Here is a 23,583-nt window from a genome sequence, read left to right on the forward strand (position 1 = left end):
TTACAGCTCTTGTTACACGTCCATATATAACTAAAGGTAACAGCTTCCAGCTCACGCAGCTGAGTGCGCTGTACCAGCCCAGCAATAAAGGCGTGGATGTGTTTCTTGTAAGCAATCATAAAATGCAAGTGCACTTTTTGGAATTGTAAGCATTCAGTGAAGCATAAAGGAGCCTTGCCTCCTTAGAGGTTGATTTTTTCTATACCTGAGTAATTGTTCCCTATTTATTTAATACATTTTACAAGAGTCTTCTTTTTCTGCGTGCTGCAGGTTAAGCTCAAGTGGAAGACTGATCCAAAGCAATGAGTTGACAGATACTAAAATACTTCACAGTGTTTGAATGTACAGCGAGTAAGGGCACTGAGTGATTTATTAGGTTAATCTATACTTGAAGATGCCTACCAGTTGCATGTGACCTCGCTAGTTACGTTCACTTTTCCCCAGGCCATTTTCCTGAGCCCTAACAGTCAGAGATAAAGACTCAACTTGGGTTTATGCTAACCCAACAGCTAGAGTTGAAATTACTTCACTTATCTCTCACTTTGACTCAAGCACACAATGTCATGAAGTGTCTAAATCTCTTCTCAGCGATTGTAAGTGTAAAACAGCCTGAAGAGAAAACACTTCGAAGGATGTTTTAAACAGGGATGTTTCCTTGTATCAGGACATATTTAGTAGCAGTGTCCACCCACAGTGGTCTCTTTTGTTTACATTTAGGGTCATACTGTGCACCCTAATGTATGCAAGGAAGGAAAAGAACGGAAAACCCCCCAAGGCCTGATGTAAACAGTGTTAACAACATAACAGATTTGAAAACTTTCGATATCTAAGAGTATGTTTATATATGTATAAAAGTATGATTTGCCAGTGAGTGTATTGCTTAAGGACTGAGTGAGGAATGGCAATAACACAAAAGGGTCTTTTCTGATGGCAGCATGTGCAATTAAATATGCATCTTTCTGCTTTCTCTTACTCAGAGGCCTTAACATGAGCCATTATAAACAGAATTTCCATGTTCATAATTCTGCAGTACATCTGATAATTGGAGCGACATTTCTGATTTGCACCACCACCTACCTTCAACGTGAAGTTTTTTGCACAAGTTGACTGCTGCTTCTGCTATGACATATTTTGTTATTAATGAGCATCTCAACTGGGCTTTAACTTGCATCTTAAAACAGCTGTTTTTCATACTATGGTTCAAAGAAACTTACCAATCAGATATGCTCATATATGGTCCATTAGACCCAGGACTGCAACACATGCCAGACCCTCCATTACATACAACCCATCATCATGTCAATTAATGTTCCATTTGGCAGAGAGAGAAAATAGCAAGGAGACAGCAGATGACAAAAGTGCTGTTAGACTTGAAAATGAATATGCTTTTAGCTCTCGATATAGGTTCCTCAATCATTTACTTCAGAGAAAGAAAAAAGCCCCCCAAAAATCAACATCTTCTAATTTATAGGTGAAGAGGGCAGGGAAGGCTTGTACAGATTTACCTTTCTTCTTGAACACACTTAGAGGTGGAAGAAACAGACTCACCAAGCACCTTGTATCTCTTCATGGGGGAGGCAAGGCTGGAGGAAGGAGTGGAGGAGGAAAGGGCAGAGGTCTGGGCCTCAGTCTGTGTCTGCATCTCGCAATGGCTCGATTGAGAAGGCACCTGCTCTGCAGCCTTGCTTCAGTCAAAGTACTTACTATTACAAGGGCTCTGCTCTTTCCTATTACTTCTTTATTATTACCATCACCTCTTAAGTATCAAACAACATTTGAAAGAGCTTTACATTAAGAAGGCGTAAAACAAAGTGTGATAATGACTAATTTTTCCATAAATGATGTGATTGACACAGTTAAATCAAAATGTACCAACCTCTGCTTGTTTGCGCCACATGTCCAGATTCTTGCGCTGAGCTTTGGAGAAATGGTCCCATGCCTTTTGTTTGGAAGCAGCTTGGAATACAGACACAATCTGTTCAACTGTAGCAGGATGCAGGGAAGGACCAGTGACCACCCAAAGACAGAGAGAGAGAGAGGGAGGGAGAGAGAGAGAAAGAGAGAGAGGACAGTTGGGAAGGAGCAGAGGAGTGAAAAAGCGGAGTCAACTAGGGATGTAAAGACCTGTGTGTGTGTGTGTGTGTGTGTGTGTGTGTTGGTTCAGTGGTATATGCATGCGTGTGTTCTACTTACCAGCTGATGCCAGTGCATCATCTTATGGAAGAGTGATCAGATAGTTCCCACAAGCAAAACTTCAATAAATTATACAATTTCCACAGAGCACGCTTAAATTATATGAGACAAACTGGTTTATGCAGAGCAAAGCCTGTTGCTCTTTAGCACATGTCTACTGTTGACTTTAATTACCAACACAGCTCTATAGCATGAATTGATTATTTTAGTTGAGGCTGAAACAAACATAACCACTGGATCACTAAACTTGGCAGTTATTCATGAACCCCAGAGGATAAACTCCCCTGAAATCTTCTGAAAGAACATCTTGTAGTTCTGTAGCTATCTTGAAATATTTTCAGGCACATATTTGGGAAGCTACTTCACTTAGCTTCTTATTACAAGCAAGCAAATTAATGGGTAATCTGCATTTAACAGGTATGGTATAATTAAACTGAGTGGCTTACGATTAGCCAAATACACCACTATGTCTAACAAATTTGAACATAGCGACTTTAATCTTGACACTGACTGAAGAGACACTCATATTTTCCTTTTTGCTGTCAGTTCAGGTGCTTTTAAATGCCAGTTGGGAATATCACAGGTTTCCCCCAAAATGTCAGCTTTCCAGTCATAATTACATCTTGGATGCTGAAGTGAATACTATTTAAAAAAGAGAAATTATAGTATCTCAGATGTGATTTGAAGAAAGGAAGGAGTACAGTGTCTCAGAGCTGCTAGCATGGCTGCAGACTTATTGTTTAATGAGGGACATTTTGCTCAGCAACTGCCAGCTGCCAAAAATAACTGAGGCCGACTCTCAGTATGCTACCGTTGACCACTATGCAGCTCCACTGCAGACGTGGGCTCTCAAGAACCTTGCCCAAGGACAACAAGTTGTTCAAGTAAGAGTGTTCCTGATTTATTTTTCCTGTGCAAACTGTAACTACAAAGTCATTTAAAGGGTAGAGACTCGAGTCTGGACTTTGAGTTTCTTCGGGTCATCGTGCCTAATTAGCACGAGGCAACAAGCCAGAACCTTTAACTTTAGGGTCTCCATTTACTCTGGATGTGGTTGGGGACAGCTGCTCTGGGTCTAAATATATTCTGTGTCAGATTTTATCTTATGTGCAGTACATCAACTGAGTGATTTTTCCACCACCAGCTACCTGTCTGTTGTTATGCAGGTGGTCATGGGTGGTCTGTGTATCTCAGAAGCCCTAACTCACGCAAAGGGGGAGCCAATAAGACCTCCAGTTAAGCGCACGTTGGTGTGTGTGTGTTTGCAGAGTGGTGAGAGATAGCACAGTTCAAGGATCAATATCATCTTCCCAGCACCCTGTAATTTGATGGATCCAATCGATGGTCAGGGCAAAGAAGAGAGGCACATGTTCAGACAGGCTTTCAGGCCTGTGAGCATATATGGAAATATTTATACATTTTGTATACTACTCATTTTCAACACGGCAGAAAGTCGGTCAAATACAACCTCTTCACTGTCAATTATCTGGAGTTTCTGGAGAAGCAATGTGCTTTTGAGTCTGTTTTTTTTTCAGGGCTTTGAGTACCACAACTTCAAATCTAGTGAGGTAGCAGCAGAAGCCAGTATCTCAAAACCTGGGCATATGCAATGAGACTATATGCAACAATAGACACCACTAGAGATTAAGTGAACATGTTTTTTAAAATTTGGGATAAGAGACCCTGTAAGGTGACATATAGCTTCACAAACTACAATTTGTGGACAGCAAGTAGTAAACCAGACAGACTTTAGCTGTTATGACAAATAAAGCTTCCCCCACAGGGGAGTTACAGTATCTGGAAAAAGCTAAGAATTTATGTTTGGCTGAAATAATTGAGAATGGCTAATACAAAAAAACAGGTCTGCCTCTCTTTCTGGTTTATACAAAGAACTATATACCCACCATCTGTGTTTTCCATGTGCATTATTTATCTAATAAACAAAAATGAAACAGTTGCAAACTAACGACCGTCTCTAATGACGTTACGTTGTATTTAACATGCATGTGGTGACAAAGTGTTGCAGACTTTAGTGTAAATCAGCAGCTGAAGAGCTGAAGCTGAAGGTGGGTTTCTCCATATCATTTTGCCTTTGGCTTTTTATCAACATAAATGTCCAAAGCATGCATTCCCTGTACATGCTTGCTCTCCAGTGTCTTCTTGCAGAAAGTATGTTACTACATTCATCTGGCAACCTTAATAACATTCCACCCCTGTGTTTTCTTCCAACAACAATATCAACCTTTTTATTCCTCTGACTTTAAAAAAAAATATTGTATTATAGAAGCAACAAAAAGGGAGTAGGAGCCTTACAGGGACCATTTTCATTGTTAGGAAAGAAATTAAACTTACCTTTAAGCCATCGTCCCAACAACAATTTAGTACAAGACAAGAGGGCAGCTATGACACTATTAAACCTAACCTTTAAATCCGCAGTGTGTAGGTCAGTAGTTACATTTGTCTGCAAGCACACAGTCTGTGCATCATGTGAGAGACTGTGAACAATGTCATACTTACTTTTTAGTGGATTACAGTTCTCCAGAATGCAGGCTTGATTTGGATTCTTTGCCTAGCCTATAAACTATTTACAGTCAGTGTGGGTGTGCTATCCTAAAACTTACACTGACCCAAAAAGGATTTGACTCATGCCATCATATCCTCGTCCTGTATTGCACAATAAGGAGCTTACTTACAGTATATACAGTGTAAATATTGAAATATGCAAGTGTGTGTTTGTGAGAGACAGACTGTAGTAACTCACATTGAGCCAGTATACCAGCCAGAGCAGTCTTGAACTTGTCTTTGGCTTCTTCCATCTCTTTTTCATGCTGACTCTTCTCGCCCATCAGCCGGCGGATGTGGCTGTTGGAGGACTGGATCATGGAGTAGAAGTTGTTGGCGTTTCGGCGGTTAACTTCGCCTCGTTCAAGCCAGGTCAGGAGCACACGAACCGCTTCTGGAAATTTGCCGTCATCTGGGCAAGAAAGAGAAAGAGTTAGGATTGACACAGAAAAGAAAACAACATGCTGTACCCTGTACAGTCTCACGAAACAAGGATGTAGGAGAGGAGTGTACCAAACACCAAGCATGATGATAAAGCAGAGACTTCTCACCTATAATCCCATAAGGCTGAAAATTATGCTCTGCTTTCTGGTCAGTAACAAATGTTTCATATAATAAACTGTGAAACGCAGGTACATTGTAATATTAAAAACATGTTTTCCTGTACTGAACATATACAAAATAAAAGCAGAGTTAATAAAAGCAAGGAAACATTAAAAACGCGAAAGTGCCTCAAGATGAAAGAAAGAAAAACATATTATGACACACAGTTATATATTTGAAAACAAACAACTTTGTGGACTACAATAACCGCTAAGGGCAGAGACAAGTTAAAAAAAGTGGGGTGATGAAACCCATTTATAGGGGATCTTGGTGAAAACCTCCTCTATAGGTGTCTTGTCATTAAAAGCAGGATCCGAGTTATATAACTGGCTGGGAGAAACGGCTAAATCCTCTTTCCCCTTTGGAAAGAAAACCTAAATCTGAAGCAATAGTTGGAATAAAAGTTTTCACAACAGCAGCCCAAAGTGATCAGAAACAAATCCTTGGCTAGAACGGCACAGTGCTGGAGTTCTTCGCACCAAAGGCTGGGGAAGGGAGAGCTGAAAAAGACTCACGCAGATGGTTGAGAGGCACAAAGTCACAGCCATTTTGTTATTAGGCAACTGTGACTGAGACCTGGAAGTGTCACTGCTCATTAGTGAAACAAGTTTATTCAGCCAGAAACTCGACAGAAAGCCGAGAACGGGAGAAAGAGCTGAGAAGAAAAAAATAGAGAGGATGAGCAGGGAGGAGAGTGCAGGGAGAGGAGAGTAGAAGAGAAAGGACAAGATAAGAGAGAAGCATTTGCTGAGGGGAGAGTAAACTGATATACTGTGTTTAACAGCCGTTTCGTAACGTCTTTTGAAAGCAAATTTGTTAGAACATCAGAATTACTTTCTCAGATTTACCGGCTGCAGTTTATGGCTGTTCCTGTAATGTCCTGCACTGGGAAATCCCTGCAAGCACACACACTCGCAGTACTCAACCACTGTCATGACTTATTGTCTACCTTGTCAGTTTTTGGATTGCATGAATAAAGACAGTGCCATGAGACCTATTTTTGTATTCCCTCAATAACAATGTGACAGAAGTAAATGACTTTCTTCCATACGTGCGACAGGTTCTCCTCTTCTGCCAATCTGTGTTTCTTATGTTTGTGCTCTCATATCCTGTATGCTTTTCATTGTACATGCTTCACAGATTGCCAGCATCCAATTCTACCTTTGATCTTGTCTCCCAGCTGACCGCACTCGTGCTCAGAGTAGTGGACAATGGGAGGAGGGGACGGTGGCCGGAGGCGATCTTCTTCCATCTTGCGTCTGTGACGCTCCTCTCTGGCTAACATGCGCTGGCGACATTCCCACTCATAGAGGTCATCTCTGGCCTGTGCGAAGTCGACGTGGAGGCGCCCAGTGTCTTTTTTGTCTGTGCTTGAACCCAAACGGATACGATAACCTAGGAAGGAAACGGAAATTGTAAATAAAAGAGAAATAATGGTCGAATGAAGTAGGAGGTGCTTAAGAGAAACTAATGTGGAGGAGCAGAAGGAGCAACGGTAAACGTACCAATACAAGTGAACAACTTTGTGCACTCAGTTTTTATAATGTGATGTGCAATCTGCAGGTGCATAAATGCCTGCTTAGTAACAGCGTGATCACAGGTGTTATGAGTCTGTTTTTTTTGTTTTTTTTTTCAGGGCTTGTTATATGTTAGCCTAACGATTTCAGAATTTAGTCTAAACCACTGCTACATTTTTCCTGTCTCACAAAGCCTCTGGTTTCATTAGCTACTTCACAGTTCAGAACACGAAGGGAAAAAAAAGTAGAGGGTATCACGTGACATCACTCATCACATTTTAACTGACAGAGTAACGGTTACACAGCCTCCTGTGGCACGTAGACTGCTGCAGCAATGCAATGCAATGCAATGCAATGCATGAATGCTTCTAATTCCGGACATCTGTCAAATTCATACGTCCTGTTTACATCAGTTTCTTATTAAACTGTGCTCATTTGTCTATGGTACTCTCCATTAGTCTTACACCTTCTACACTGCTCAAAAAACTGAGAAAAATGATTTAAGTTACACTTGACTGAACTGAAAAGCAATACATTTGAAAGGAGTGACACTCTAAAAAGGTATGTGTAGTCTATACCAGTGGGGATTTCCTCTGAGCCAACAGTAAAACACTTTCCATTACTTTCAACAATGTGTATTTAGATCCAACAAAATCCAGTGAAGACACTTTTTATTGGGATCTGCGTGTTGATTCACCTCTAGCATGCCCTCATCATTACTCTCTTTTTCTTGTTAGATCCCTTGGTTTGAGAAGATATATTAGCTGTAGGGTTTGTGGAGTACAGAAGGCCTGCATCCTTTTGGGAATACACAAGGGAGACTTAGAGAGGCCAATTACTTCTCTAGTGGCACTGAAACACCACAATATCCCTCATTACCCCCCTCTTCTCCACACTAGTTCCCACTTATCCCCACTCTCCCCTCCTTACTCAATTTCCACTAATGGCTGGTTGCGGACTGAAGTGAAATCTGGTCCATTTTGTGATTTAATTGCTTTGAAATGATCAGAGAGTGCATCCAACGCGTGTTTTCGGTCACACATGTGCAAGAGTGTGTTTTCCAACTGAGCAAAGTAATGATGTGCAGAGTGATTTACTGACAGACACAACGCACTCTCATCAAAGGAAAAATAAAAAGAGGGTGAAACAGTGTTGGATGCCAACAACAACAAAAAAAGCAGGAAAAGAAATGAGCGCGATTTCAGGGGTCTCTACTGTCTGCTCTATCTGCTTCAGGCTCCCAGTCTACTACTGCTTCAATATTTCATATGAGGAGATCTTGGTGTGCTGGGGCTGCTTGAGTGGGTGTCATTTCTAGGTACTGTTTGCACAGTGTGTGTGTGTGTGGTATTATTTATGGGGGAACTACACAGCTCTGTCATCACTCTAATATATGGACCCCCACTCCCACATCTCACTGTAAGAGTATATGCGGACGAAATCGACGGGTCTCTCATTCAAACCCACACTCAGACATACACACACCTGCCTGCCTACCTGCATGAACACACAACAATGCAGAGAATATTTCTGAATTGGGTTCTGCGTTAAGAGTTTGGGGGGAGGGAGGAGCAGGAACACAGGACAATGTGTTTGCTCTGAGAGATTTAAGATGTCTGTAGTCCAGAAGCTACTGTGAAAATAATAAGGATAAGATCATATAGGAGCCTATAAGCCAATGATACATGGTTAGCAGAGATTTTTTTTTTTTTTTTTTTTTTTTGCCTTAATGGTAAATGCATTTTTTGGGGGGCACCTGTAGTGGAAATCTCCTCTTAGATCTCTTTCCTTAACTGCCAGTTTTTGATTTCTGCTAGTGCTCAGTCTAATAAAGAAATATGAAAACATTTTTAATAACTGAATGCGCTTTTTTGTGGTATAGCCACAAAGTTTAACCTTGGGTGCTGAAGGTGAATTACAAATGCACCGATCTACTGGGATTTTCTTGCACCACCATCTCTAGATTTTACAGAGAATGATCAGAGAAAGAAAAAAATATCCAAAAGGTCTTTGTTTATGGCATTTGGAATATTTAACCACTTGCTATAAGCAAAGTATGTAGAAGAACATCTTTAAACGCACAACACACTGAGCCTTGAAGCAGATGGGCTACAGCAGCAGAAGACTGCAGCAGGTGCTACTCCTGTCAGCCAAGAACAGCAATATAAAGCTAAAATTCACACAGACTCACCAAAATTGGACAATGGATGACTGGAAAAAAAACTCTGCCTGGACTGGTGACTCTCCATTACTGCGGCAACGGTAGGGTCAGAATTTGGCGTAAACATCATCTATCCTGCCTTGTATCAGACTGGCGGTGTTGTAGTGGTGTGAGGGATATTTTCTGGGAATACATTGCTTGAACACCGTAGCCTGTCCGAGTGCTGCTGCTGACCACGTCCATCCCCTTATAACCACACTGTACCCATCTTCTGATGGCTACTTTGAGTAAAGTAACATGCCATGTCACAAAGCTCAAACCATCTCAAACTGGTGTCCTTAACATGAAAATTAGTTCACTGTACTCAAAAGGCCTCCACAGTCACCCCATCGCAATCCAGGAAAGCACCTTTGGGTTGTGGTGGGAGATGGAGATGCAACTGAAAAAATCTGCAGCAACTGTGTGATGCTATTACGTTATCGTCACGCTATGTTACCATGGACCAGACTCTCTTATGAATGTCTCCAGCAGAATAAGGCAGTTCTTTTATCAAAAAGAGGGTCAAACATGGTACCAGCAAGGTATGCACAGCGAGTTGTTTTAGCAAAGGTCTTGATATTTTCTGACACAGTTGTTTAGTTTGTTTGTGGTAGGCGTTTTACCAAAGCATTGAAGTGCTCAATGAAAATATGAATGGCAGTAGCACATCCACAAGCTCACTTTGTGACTCTTTAAGCGGTACTTTAACTACAGAAATACACACAATTTTATCAGTAAGGCCCTAAACAATAAATAAAATTAAGGCTTTAGATTTACGACCTCTTACCTGACAGGAAGAGCGCCTTGTCCACAGTTGGCTCCTCCGCAAATCTGATATGGCAGAAGTTCTTCTTGCTTTTGCGTATGGCCGTGATATCGCCACACTGTCCAAAGACCTCCATGATGAGCTGCTCTGTGGCATTTTCCGGCAGACCACCGACAAACACTGTCTTACACCCTGGAGGGCGGTCTCTGGTTGCCGGAGGGGGTAGGTCTGTGACAAAGAAGAGCCGTGTGGAAGACTTCATCAAGTTGAAATATAAAGACGAGGCTGGAAAAACTAACAACTCTAATTAGTCGACAGCATTTCTTAATGTTCGCAGTTCAAAAAAGTCCTCTGCAATGTTTCTCAATCACTGCTATGTGAACTTAAACGCAGGCAACCCAAGAATAATTCAGGTAAAACACTTTATTTTGAGCATGAATTTTGCTCTTTGTGAAGATGAAAACAATACAAGCAGCGGTAACTATTGATTGGATTTTGCCAGAGAAAAGTGGTTTTCTTCAAAATTCATTGCAAGAAAAAAACAAAACAAAGCAAAAACAAAGCAACAAACAGAACTATTATCAACAGCACTGCCTGAAAAATGAGAGAAAATGATTAAAAAAACTTTTATCACTTTGTAATAATAACATTTTGTTCAGCTTTTAATCGAATAGGTGTTTATTTTGTCTTTTTTTTTTTTTTTAAGACATCTGTGTATTAAACATGGAGACAAGTTAAAACTATAGATGAAAATAAAGCAGAACTACAGCCAACCATAAAAATAAAACCTGGATTATCATGTACAATAAAAATATCCATTAAAATAAACATAAGAGAAGACAATTGGTGCTATGAGAAATGCAAAAATTTGATAATAAATAATTATAGCATAATAAAGGATCCCATCACCAAATAAGCAAGACTGACAAAAGCAAATGCAGCGTAATAGCAGGGCATAAATGAAAAATCCACTTTAGAAAAGGCTTCTATGTTCAGACTGAGAATAATGAGTGCCAGATCACAGCAACATTAAAAGAGCAAGATGGCATCTGTATATAATACAAGCAAAAACCAAATTCTCAGGGCGACGCTGTGCATTTTCAGTGAAGTCATATTTAGAATAAAGCACTCATGACCTAAAAAAAATTAAAGCTTAATCATATCATTAATGAATAATGATCTCTTTAAGCAAGAGTTTTTTGTTAGAGAAACTGAAAAATCAAACCCTCCCATCCATGAAAATGAAATTCTGTTGGCCCCAAAGTGACAGATCTTTTAATGTGGAAGGTCCCTTGCACTGCAGAAATCACTTATTCATCACAGATGAATGTCGACTGATTTAATCTCCAATAGCTACGGCTTCTCATCCGTGATGAATATGATTAGCGTGGTGTATGAGAAGTGAACCAGCTAATCAGTGTAATGCAGAGGATGCTGTATTTCTAGACGTCTACTAGGAAATCTCTGCAATGGGGCTGAACTTGGTTGGATACCTAAGATATATGAGGAGGACTGATCAGGATTTTAGTGTTTTTAGAAGTAGATTTCAATAGTGGCAGTAAACGAGAAACAAAAAAGTATTTTTTCCTAGTAACAGCTGTTAAGAAAGAGTCTAGCAGCACCCTCTGTATGACACTCAGAGTTTCCTTTTCTGCCTTCTGGATCAGTCTTTAAAGAATTCATCTGTTGACACAAGTGCACATATATAGAGTGCATTCAGAAAAATTGTTTTATCCCCTCATATTCTTATTATTCTAATATATGCACAGGTGAATACAATTTCAGATTCACGTTACACATGGTTCATGTTTCTTTATATTTTGTTTAGTCATTCAACAACCAAACAGTCTTCCACTGATGCTTGTAAAGCAAGAAGCTCTGGATTCAATCCAACACAAGATTTGATAAAAGAATGAAGGAGAGAACGGCACAAGCTGCTGTGTTCTCAGCAGGGTGGCTCATCTCATTCTGAAAAACAAACTAGACTGGTAGTGGACTCCTTATGCAGTTTCGGTTTTGGTAACAGTTTAAGTTCATTATTAGCTACTATGAAACACTAATGCCTTATTCTCGATCAATAGCCTCCTACTTAATAGTAAGGAAGAAAATCGTCATTAATAAGTTATGCTCTCATATATGTTGTTCTATACATGCTCTTACTTTGTGCTGTACCACACATAAGGGCGCTGTACCACAAGAACAGGCATTCTTCGTTCTGCAGCCTCAATAAACATGTTATTTGGTTACGTTTAGACACCAAAATGACTTTTTGGGGTTAAGTTTCAAGGTTAACACATTTACCTGAGGTTTTCTACATGCTCTGTGTTGTTTTCTGTTCAGTCACTGATTACAGTGAATGATAACTGCCTACTAATCTCTGTAGGCAGGTTTGTAGGCAGATTAGGCCTGTTAAAGACCTTTCCTATGAGACTCACGAGAACTGATAACAGGAATTCAGTGGGCATTAAACATCTGGATTGGCTGCGCACATAGATAATCCTGCACAACAAAAAGCTCCGTCAGCTGAAAACAATGATTGTTTCGTAGCCTTGAACAATCGCAGCCTCTTTCAACTGCTTTTCAGAAAATCTCTGAAGTGATCGGTTATTAAAGGGGACAGTTCTACGTGTAATGACTTCTTGTTTAACTGAAATAAACCCTGTATAATTTTAATGTGTTTAAGGTGTTACAAATAGAACTTGTTAACTGCAGATGTTGTGCACTATAAAGGATTTTATTATTACTTGGTTCTGGGGAGGCAACTTTATACTAGACAGTAGTTCCTTAGAATTAAAGCTAGAAAGCTTTAATTCTGAGTTACTTGGAGACTATTAACACTTACATAACACAAAACCTACAAAAGTTAACATCTTACCATATTTATTTTAAATAATGAACCACATGCTATTTGGGGAGCCTGACTATTCGTGAGATACTACTACCTTAGAAAGTCTATACTAAACAAAGCATACTGAAAATGTAATCATGTACAGTTTCATTGCTTACTATCAGTGTTGGGTAAGTTACTTTAAATTAGTAACTTAGTTACATTACTAGTTACTTCTCTAAAAAAGTAACTCAGTTACTTCAAGTTACTCGTTACTTTCAAAGTAACTAGTTACTAGGGAAAGTAACTTTGGTTTTACTCAGAATTCTCTTGTTAATGTGTTGCTTCCGTAACTGGATACCCAGCCAGATTGCCAGTCTTCTAGCTTGCTTACTTGCCACAAGTGCACTGTGCCACCTACCAATAGAAAGGAAAAAATAAGGTGCACATTTCCACGAGAGAAATCCCACGCCTGGACCGTCGTTGACCGCCGCCATGATTCTAGCCTGCTTTTTACATCCAACACAAAAACTGCAGTCGTGGTGCTTTTGATTGTACTCAGAACTTGGAAATTCTGCCTTCTGAATAGGAAGATGTAGGTAACACCAGACTGCAGATGAGCTGCATACAGAGCTGGACTGGGACAAAACAATCGTCCCGGCATTTTGACTAGAGACCGCCCACCATTATAGGAAAAATCATAAAGCCTTTGAATGAAAACAAACACTGTTGTGACAGTGATGTACACTGTTCTGATGGTATATATGTATCAATCTATCAGTCGTTTGTTGTAAGACTCAGATAATTATTTTTTTAAAAGCGAGACATTTTAAATGAGAATAATAAAGAAAAGTATTTCCTTGTGACCCCTTTCCTGTTAATGCCCTACCTGGCCCCTGGCAACACTTTGCTAGATCCGCCCCTGCACAGTTACCAGCTGTCAGCTACGTGAAAAGGATCCTGGTGTTATTTGTCTCTCAGAAACAGCTCATAACTTCCTTCAACTCATTCATGTCACCTAAAAGGTAAACCTGTTTCTCCATCACCTGTTCAGCTCTGATGATTCAGTAAGGACATCTCCTGGTTTCATCTGCATGTTTCCCACTCACCAGATATACAAACCGATATCATGACCAGCAGCTTTACAGCTGTGGCTCCAGCAAACATCAGCTGATACTAGCAATTAATATTAAATAAATTCTAACAACAGCTGATCAAGCTTAAACGTGCTGCTGTTGTTTAGCGCGACATCCGCTGGTTTCCTCTTTCTGGCGTAAAGTGGGCGGTAAATAAACAGAGAAAAGCCGATCAGCTGATCATTGATCAGTTTCATGACTGAAGTAGAAACGGGAGAGGAGAGAATGAGAGAAGAAGAGGCAGCTGTGGAGCTTCAGCTTTGTCTTTTTCATTGTAGCTGAAGTCCGGGACAAACTGTGTTCCTTTTCACCTCAGTACGAAACGCGTAATATTTTCTCTGAATACCAGACGATTCTGTTTTTTACGGGACGGTTGGCAACTCTAATAATTAACCGTATGAACAAAATAAAGTTCAACATCAGTAACATAGCACCCACCCAGCTGTATAGAAACTCCGTCATGCTAGCTAGCACGCGCAGTACGAAAATGTCAGCATACCGAAAATAAACTCCACCTAAACTTGGTTTATATCTGACTCCGATAGACTGCAGGTCATAACTTCTTACCTGAAGTGCAGTTCACCTGACACGCGGACCGGCGGCCGCTTCGGGTCTCTCCTCTTGCCTCCCTTTTCCGTCATCCACCTGCTGGCCTCCACCACTTGCTAATGTTATTGAATCTGTGGAAGCTCCGCGATATCCACCACACGAAGTAACGAGTAACGAGCCTATCTAAATTCCAGTAACGAGTAACGCGTTCCTGGTTTTGGCATAATAACTAGTTACCGTGCTCGTTACCACAATAATAACGTAGTTACTGTAACGCGTTACTTAACGCGTTAGTCCCAACACTGCTTACTATTAATAACAAGTAATTACTGACTGACCTAGCAGATGCACAGTATGATCATAAGGAATAAAGGTGAAACAACTGATTCATAATATCTAATAAAGAGCCAACCGGCAATGCACTCTAATAACTTGGACACAGTTTAAAGCCTTGGTTTGGCAATAATAAACAATATATATTGCTAACTGTTACATTATTTAGTTATTATAAGCACAACAATATACTATAGCAGCATGTAGCACACAAAGAAAAAAAGTTAGGGGAAGGAAGTTTAGTTGTGAAAACGTAACGATCCAAAGTCAGAGTTTTCTTTTGGCTAAAAAGCTTTATCAGCTCATAATCCCCTGCTGTCAGAACTCCTTGTACTTGCATGCAGCACTCTGAAGAGCTGCAAACAAACTTTATGTCCCTGAGCCAGAGCCAGCACCATCTCTTTCTTTTAATTTTTTCCCCCTATATCTCTTCTACCTTTACACACAGGCTCCAACAACCCATCCCTCCCCCTGCCTCTCCTTTTCTTTAAATGTGACCGTTAAAGCAAAACATCGACTGTTTCATTCGCTGACCTCTAGAGTTGGCGGATTAGACTAGTTTTTCAGTTGAGATGGACAGAAAAAGTAAAGGCAGAGCAGAAAAAGCTGCGATAGCACGAAAACGCTTTGTTGGCAGATGCAACAAAGACTTCCAAATTAACTGACCTTTTCGGTCCACGAGCGGCCGATGGAGCAGGGAGGACGGAGAAGGGAGAACAGGTGCAGTGCAGAAATAACCTAACGTGACATGTTGTAAGTTATCTAAAAAGAATACAATGGAAAGTCTTGGGGTTTTTTGGCCTAAATCTGTTAATTTCTGTGTATCTTTTAAAACTTAGCAGGAGTGAAATCAGTTTGCAATCCCCTCGGCTGCCTGCTGTGCTACTGAATCGCACTGTTTATCACAATAGAACATTTTATGCAAATGAATTAGAAACAACTCTCTAGATGAGCTATTTGTGATTTCCAGATTACAGTAAATACATGATATCAGAGGATATCAAAGCATTTATGAACAGTGCAAGTGATTGCATTTTATGCAAATATAATGAGCCAGTGAACCTGAGGCTAAGGAAACATAGGAAGAGGATGGATGGAGCAGCTTTTGCGGGATCTTTTGTGGAAATCATTTGGGAAATCATACAACACAAATGACTAAAAAACATTCTATGTGTTTTCGACAGTGCACACAAAGGAAAGCAGGAGAAACAGGAGAAAATTGAGCAGACGGCTAAATGGAAGAGACGAAATAGAATTTAGCAGGTTAGAAAGAACTAATAATATAATAAAGGACAAACCACTGCCTCAAAAATTACCCTGTGATTTTCTCTTGTATTAGACTGAATTATTCTGCACATACAGTTGCATGGATGTGGCTGTAAAGCAAACACACTGGCTAATTTTTAGTCCAGCCCTGTCCCAATGGCCTGCTCTTCGTATGACCACCCAGTGGTTTGCTACAGTGTCACAGGTTATTGTAATCCATCACCTCGAATCACCAGACACCTTTTCATGGTCTGAGAAGATGCCACAGAGAGGAGGCGTTGTCCCTCAAAGGCCAACAGTTTACAAGATAAACTACAATCTACACACATTCAAGTACCTATGTTTAGTTCATTCTTGTCAGGGGTAAATTAAGCCATGAGCACGAAGAATTACGGCAAAAAAATGGCACAACTGTCTCACAACTGCACACTGCGATCTGCACATCAGTGACTGTTTGTTTGTTTGCACTTAATTGGTTTGCTTACTACTGTCTGAAAAACTGGTTGTTGCAAACACATGAAACACTGGCATGTACAATGGGGCCCTGCTTGTAGCGCACAACGCTCACGCGAAATGCATCAAAACCAATAATGAGCCAAGAAACTGAAAAAACCAAACAAACCAACCACAAATTTCTGAGCATCCTTCCTAAATATTTTATACTGTATGTGTTCATATGTCGAACTGGTACACACCGCAAGAATACTAAAATCTCTTTAAAGATAACTATACAAACTCTTCTCTAACAACATCCTCAGAGGGTTGGCTAAGAAAAACAGTTATCAAGCTTTGAAGTGGGTCCATAGGTCCAAATATTGGGAGTAAAGCCTTCGCAAATCATTTACAATACCACCAAAGCATTATATAGTCGACCCGGCAAAAGAGGCAGCAGAGAACGTGAACCAGTGATCAATGCTGAATTGAGAGGGTTTGACTGAAGTCAAGAGGGGGGACGCATTGAGACGAAGGGCTTGATGAGGATGTACACTGATGGTAAGGTTATGCACACTGAGAAGACAGAAGAGGGAGAAAGCACAAGAGCTGGGGGAGGGCTGAAAGGGTTGTTGTTGCTCAGCTAAAAGGTCAGTGAGCGAGGATGCTGCATGCGGTGTCAGGTTGAGTGTGTGCAGCTAGAGGGTAATGACTACTTGTGATGGACACCATATGCAACCTTGTTGCCAAGATGCGAGTACTTTCCTGTGATATTTGCTTAACGCCTCAATGCAGCTAATGCCAGTGTTTGTTTCGCTGTAACAGCTCAAACCGTGTGCAACATTAATATGGCTGTGGTTCCAAGCAGCAGTCCTTCGTTATAAAACGAATGCGACTACTGTACCAGTGATTCACACACATTCTGTTTACAGCAAGCTTTATACTGGCTCAATGGTGAAGTATAATCCAACTGTATTATATGTTCTCTGGGTAAACACATGACAAAGACTTCAAATAACTTCATCTCCCAACGATTTGTCCAAGCCACCACTATTTTGCATCTCAAAGCACTTTTGACAGCATGCAGTATGAAATAATGATTCAGTGCTATCACAATGTTCTCCTCTCACTCAACCGTCAGTTCTGTCATACTGGGAAGACAACACAGCCTTAGCGAGACAGATGCTGACAAGATCATATTCTCAAAAATAAAACTTAACACCATTTTTTGATATGAAAGACTGGGTAAACTTTTTTTCCTCTTAAATAAAAGCTAATACATAGTTGTAGCTGGTGCAACTGTGCATTTAACTATCTGACAGTATTTACTTAAATAAAGCAGTTTTCTACTGTTTTTTGCATGTCAGACTCTCTTTTTAGCTTTAGAGGTCTCCAGATATATCCCCACATGCCACGTCCAGCCCTGTCCTTTAGCTGACTGAGGGAAATCCTGTGGATTTTTCAGTCGAGGTGAGATAATCACCAATAACACCACATTAAAACTAAAAGCATGTGAAATTAATAACACTGATCCTATAACAATGATACCTTTCAGGCTTGGAATGTAATAAGCAGCAAGCAAACAGACAGGATTTCAAGTTTGTGTTGTAGACAGGAGAAAATGGTATGTGTAAGAGTTCAGGCAACTCTGACAAAAGGCCAAATTGCGATGGCTAGACGACTGCTCAGAGCAACTCCAAAATGACAGGTCTTGTGGGTCGAAGTTAGTAGCTTCAGAAAGGTTGTCAAATGAAGGACAACGAGTGATGTGGAGTGATGGCTGGCCCGTGTGGTCCAATCACATACAGAAAAGCAGAAGTAGCCCAGTGTAATGTGACGTGTCAGAACAATCCAGTGCAGTTTACTGTGTAAAGGTGATCATTGCCCATGCCTTGAAGCTCCTACAAGAAATGTGAGCATTACACTTAGACCACGGAACAACAGGAGGAAGAGACCAGGTATGACTTATCATCCATCTTTTACATTATACTGATGGCCAGATGTTCACACCACAGACACCCATTCATGGCAGAACGGTAATTTCCCTAGCAAAACCTCCCAAAGAAGAAACAAGACCAAGAGTAGCGTTAAGTTGGCAGTCTGTTAGATATGCTGGCCTTGCCTCGCTCCATAAAGATGTGGTGTCCGATTCCTCAAGACACCTTCAAAAGGTCCTTTAATGGTCTGTTAAGTGCAAAACTCCTTTGGGGTTTGGGCTGATAGTCGTGACCTTAAGGCTCAGCAACATATTTTTAATATTATTTCTCAGTTAACAGTTTTCGGGATGGAAATAGAAGGAGTCAAACTGTAGATGAGATATTGCAAATAAATTGGTGACATACCACAACCTTGCCAAATACCTGAACTGGTTTTAGTCAGTTCCCTTAGCTGGAAAACACGACCCTGACAGATACACCAATAACTTGAGATCGACACCAGAACTCTCAGAGCCACAGAAACACAAAATCAACCCATTTGATAAGGCGCCAATTCTCACTGGGCATTAGCCATTCCTGTAGACCTCCTACAGAGCTACTTGACTTTCATGAGAAGAATCAAGCTAGACAGTTTCTCAATTGTCTGCCTATTTTAAAATACCTGGCATATAGATGAACCGCTTTTTTGTGACACTGGAATAAGTGACAAGGAAAGAGATCATAAGTAGAGCTGGGGATCAAAAAAGTGAGAGAAGAGTAAGTGGGGCAGAGTAGAAAGGCAGGAAAGTAGAAAGTAACAAGGAGGATGAAAAAGGTTACCAATTAAGCCTCATGTCCATGTGCCACCAACGATTGAAAAGGTTTTGGGCACAGATCATTTTCCACAAAAAGTTTTTACTCGCGCTTGTGACTGTGAGTGACTGTGACAGGCTATAAAGTTGTTGGGTAATTTCTTGACAAGCTGATCCCTCATTTAGCCTCAGGGTTTGTAGGTGCCCCTGAACAAAGTACCTGGTTCATTTCTCTACTTGCTCCTGACAACTAGCTCGAAATATGATCCAAGGTGAAGTTAAACTTTTAATCTGCTTTTCTCTCTGCTCTATTTTGTCACATATACTGAGCCAAAATGCATACAGCAGATGCACAAGAATATCTTAAAACAGCTTTACGTGTGCCGTGAAAAACAATATTTGCCTAATAAAATTCAGGAGTGTGTTTTGTTTTGCAAAAGGATTGTAAACTAGCGAATGCTAATGTGGTAAGGAGCTTTTCTTTCAGTTCACCTTGAAGATGACATGTAGCACTTGTTTGAAAAAAGTCCCCAGGCAGAAAGCTTTATGCAGCAGGAAATCCGTAAAGCAGAGGTGGGATCAATCAAAGTACCCCCCACTATTTTGGTTCCTAACTTGGAATAATTGGAAGGTGGTGGTGAGATAAATATAAACGTCACTCTGGGAAACACACATACCGTCAGATTATACAAAGTCAGATTTTTGCCCTGAGAATTTCCACAGTGTTTGTAAGAATGTAAATGCAGCTTAAAGTGAACAGGTGTATCTTCTCTTGTAGTGACATTGTTTATGACAGTGTAATACTAAGTCTAAGCAACATTTTAACAAAACCGTGTGTGTAGAAATCCTGCAAAGCAATAAATCACCAAAACAGAGAAATATGATCAAATCTTCAAGAAACAACTCAATTTTCGTCTTTTCTTTTCATTTCTTTTGCATCTGGAGTAAAGTGAAAAAAATAATTTAGGCGTGGATGTTGTGGGACTTCCCTACTATTCCGCACATGGATCGAAAGCATAAGGACGTCGAAGAGCGAAAGTAGAATCACAAACAGAATAGAACAGACCTGAGCTTGATGTGGGTTGCAAAGTGGCTTGCATGACAACTGTCAGCAGGCTAAAGCAATGTAAATAAAAGGGCTTACTTAAGATTTTACCAACATGATCAGTGGTCAGCTGATCTCATCAGCTGAGATCAGCTGTTTGGTCTCAACTTTGTAGCCATCTATGCTCAATCTGAACTAATGTTCTGATCAATTTAGCTGAAGATGCTGTCCAGGACACTGGGAAATTATTAACAAGATTATTAATTAAACCCAATTAAAAAATAATGCATTTCAAAACCTGACCCTTCTTTGGGGTATTTTTAATTAAGGTGCTGCATCTCAAGCTCTAACACGAGCAGAGAAATGTGGTCTTTTTAGCTGTATTAGAAGAAAAGGCTGGACCAGTGAGGGGAGCTGGTGTAGGATTAGCATAATACTATGACTTACTGGGGTTGGGGGGGAACAAGGTGCAGCTTTTGCAGTGGATGATCTCCTTGACAACCGGTACGTCTTGGGAGAGAGGTGCAGGTACCATACCGAGACCGGGCATCATTGGGTTCATGGGGGTAATTCCAGCCATCATACCAAGGTTAGGGTCGAAATCTGGAGGCAGGAGAGAAATATGAATGAGATCAAACAGTAGTTTCCTTCCAAAGGGAAAAAGTAACACCTACACAGTAACAATAAACAGAGTTGCACTGAATAACCAACCTTTGGTCAGATATCACCTCAGCCCATACTAAATCTTTTAAGTTGCATTCACATTGCGTACTTATTCCCTGAGTGATTCTCTGTCAACAACAGTGACACACAAGCAGCCTACACATAATGGAATACACAGCCATGCATGAATAAATAATCTTGCGAACCACATGCATATTTCAAGAAGTTTTTACTGAGTCATTCTTTCTCTGTCACCCCTGCTGTTTGAATGATGAACTCACAGATAATGCAAGTGGGTCTACATATCAGAGCAGCTTTATTTACAATATTGATTCACACAGTGGCTGGGAAGCATGGACACACCTACTCTCAAACTGAAACGCAAGCATACACTGCACTTTTTTTGCACACTAGTCTCAATACGGAACTTTATAAAATGGAAATGATGCTCCCCACCACATCATCCACTGTGTCAACATCACCTGCAGAGGATCTGGAGTTTACAATTATGCCCTGGGGTGAGTGAAGCTTTTGCATTTGTGAATGCACATGCAAGAGCTCTGCTCACAAATCTGTCACAAGAGGTTATATGCAAACTGTGATGCTCAAGATACTGTATGTTTAAAAAAAAATGACACTAGTTAAAACTGTTTTACAGACGGTGACATTTACTGATTGCCAGACATGTTGGTCACCAGCTGAATCACGAAATACATAAATTAACCAGCAAAATAATGAATCTGAGACATTTATAGCAAACTAATTTCTGGGAAAATTTAATGTTTTTCCTTAGTTTATTTGTAGATATGCAGATGCGGTCCTATCAGTCAGCACAGTGGGAGGGTTCAGCAGAGCAGACAGGAGGAGTGTGGATCCCCACAGTGTTCGATATCCAACAAATTAAAAAGAAATTAAACGACATTTAATAACCAAACTGTGTAAAATATATAATGAACCATGAAATTACTAAAGAAAGTATTAAAACTCGACTAATTAATTTTCAGCGACAGATTTTTCAGAACTGTGATCAGGTCACAGACATCATGTCAAAGTAAGGCTCTTCAAAAGATGATGTAACAGTTACTGTTTCGGCTGATCAATCTGCTTCTACTAAAATCAAACACTGACAAAGCAATACAGTTCATCTGACATGTAACATCCTAGAGGCATCTTTCATCTACTCCTTTAACACTATTGTTTATCTTTCTTGCAAACAAAGTTACAATTTGGTAGCATGTTGTGCTTTTAAAATCAATCTATTGTTAACCAAATTAATGTGTAATGTGTCAGTCTTTTCCTTTTAATTACAGGTTAATTACGGTGTACTACTTCTATGAAAACTAATTTTATGACATGGCAAGGCAATCACAAATATTTGTTTCTGACATATAATATGCTTGCTCTAAAGGCTACCCTAAAAGCAGCAGGTTTTAAAAAGGTGTTGAGTTATCGTCTTAATTGCTTCTGATTGTTCATAAAAACCCCAAATGCCTTTGTCATCTTTAAACCATTTGCAGGAGGTCACTTTGTTCTTCTTGCTGCTGAAGACAGTCCTTTATAACTGGGGTAGTGGTCATGATGCAGACTTAATTTGGGGACTATCAGATTCATCAGATGCTTCATAGGACTATGCCATGCTGTCCACAATGATAGCAGTATTAAAAAAAAAAAAAGAAAAGAAAGCAAAAGAGCGTTGTCTTGTCTGATGACAATTTAAGGCCTAAAAAAAGGAGCTGCTTCAATAATATGAAAGTGAGGTGGCTACAAGAGGTCAGACCTCCAACAAAGCCCCATATTTTGCAAAATATATAAGGAAACTCTTCCTGCTAAGGAAATAAACCCGTTCTACCACTTAAGGCAAAAACACACCATTGACTACAACCAGCCTATTGAGGCATGTGAGGAGGAGATACGAGCAGCTGGTGACTCAACAGGCAGTTGCTGGAGCACTCGCTAGTAGCAATCCAAATAACAAAAAGAACAAACAGTGGGGACTGATGCGGTTACGGTGGAAAAGAATGGCTTTAAGCAACTAGTTAAAGAGCTCAACACAAGATCCCACGCAGAAAATACTTCTGTTTCAATTTTACTATACTTTGCAGGCTCCTGAAGAGTTACAAGGTTAAGCTAGTATAACAACAATTAAAGTAAAAAGCTGAGCAGGTTTATTAAACCTTTACCTTAACATTTCCATGGAAAACACTTCCTAGGTTACCTTTGTGCTTACATTTTACTCGTTCTGTATCACTATTGCACTATAATGCTACTGCTGGCACCTGCTGGCAATACAGTCGCACTTCAAATTAACTATTCGCTGTTCAACAGCGAATAGTTCATTAAAAAAGAAGGCTGGAAAATGACATTCACTGCCACTGCAGTCACTGATAAAAGACTGAGTACTTATTTCAATATCATGAACATTACCGCAGATTTCCTCTCACAATATAATCGCGATACATTGTTGGGGCGATATCGCCTTCCCCTAATGGGTAATATGTAAAACAAAAAATCCCTTTGCATCTACCCTGGCAATTTAAAATATAAAACAGAGATGTCGCAATTCAAATACCACATTTTGATTTAATTAAATGCACATTAAATAGACATGTCACTGTAGTGTTAATCCTTAATATCTCAGCTCTCTCATTGCCACCTCTGAGGTCCACGTTTCACACAGCATACTTAATGATGTGAACAGACAAGTCATCCATCCCACATGACATGATCACAGAATTAAAACTGACAGTTCGCTGTGATATTTCA

The 23,583-nt window shown here is 40.1% G+C and overlaps 1 protein-coding gene across 7 annotated transcripts in view; it reads right to left on the reverse strand.

Moving 5' to 3' along the window:
* Positions 1–23,583, reverse strand: part of enox2 (ecto-NOX disulfide-thiol exchanger 2) — a 178,755-nt gene that overhangs the window by 24,072 nt on the left and 131,100 nt on the right. For all 7 annotated transcript variants that reach the window (XM_039620342.1, XM_031740797.2, XM_039620331.1 and 4 more), the window contains 5 exons: positions 20,605–20,760; positions 9,863–10,069; positions 6,520–6,753; positions 4,955–5,167; positions 1,877–1,983 (listed from right to left, as the gene is read on the reverse strand). In XM_039620342.1, coding sequence (XP_039476276.1) covers positions 1,877–1,983; positions 4,955–5,167; positions 6,520–6,753; positions 9,863–10,069; positions 20,605–20,760 — 917 coding nt within the window. The remainder of the gene's footprint in view (positions 1–1,876; positions 1,984–4,954; positions 5,168–6,519; positions 6,754–9,862; positions 10,070–20,604; positions 20,761–23,583) is intronic.

Source organism: Oreochromis aureus, linkage group 2 (assembly GCF_013358895.1).
Source record: "Oreochromis aureus strain Israel breed Guangdong linkage group 2, ZZ_aureus, whole genome shotgun sequence".
Lineage (NCBI taxonomy): Eukaryota > Metazoa > Chordata > Actinopteri > Cichliformes > Cichlidae > Oreochromis > Oreochromis aureus.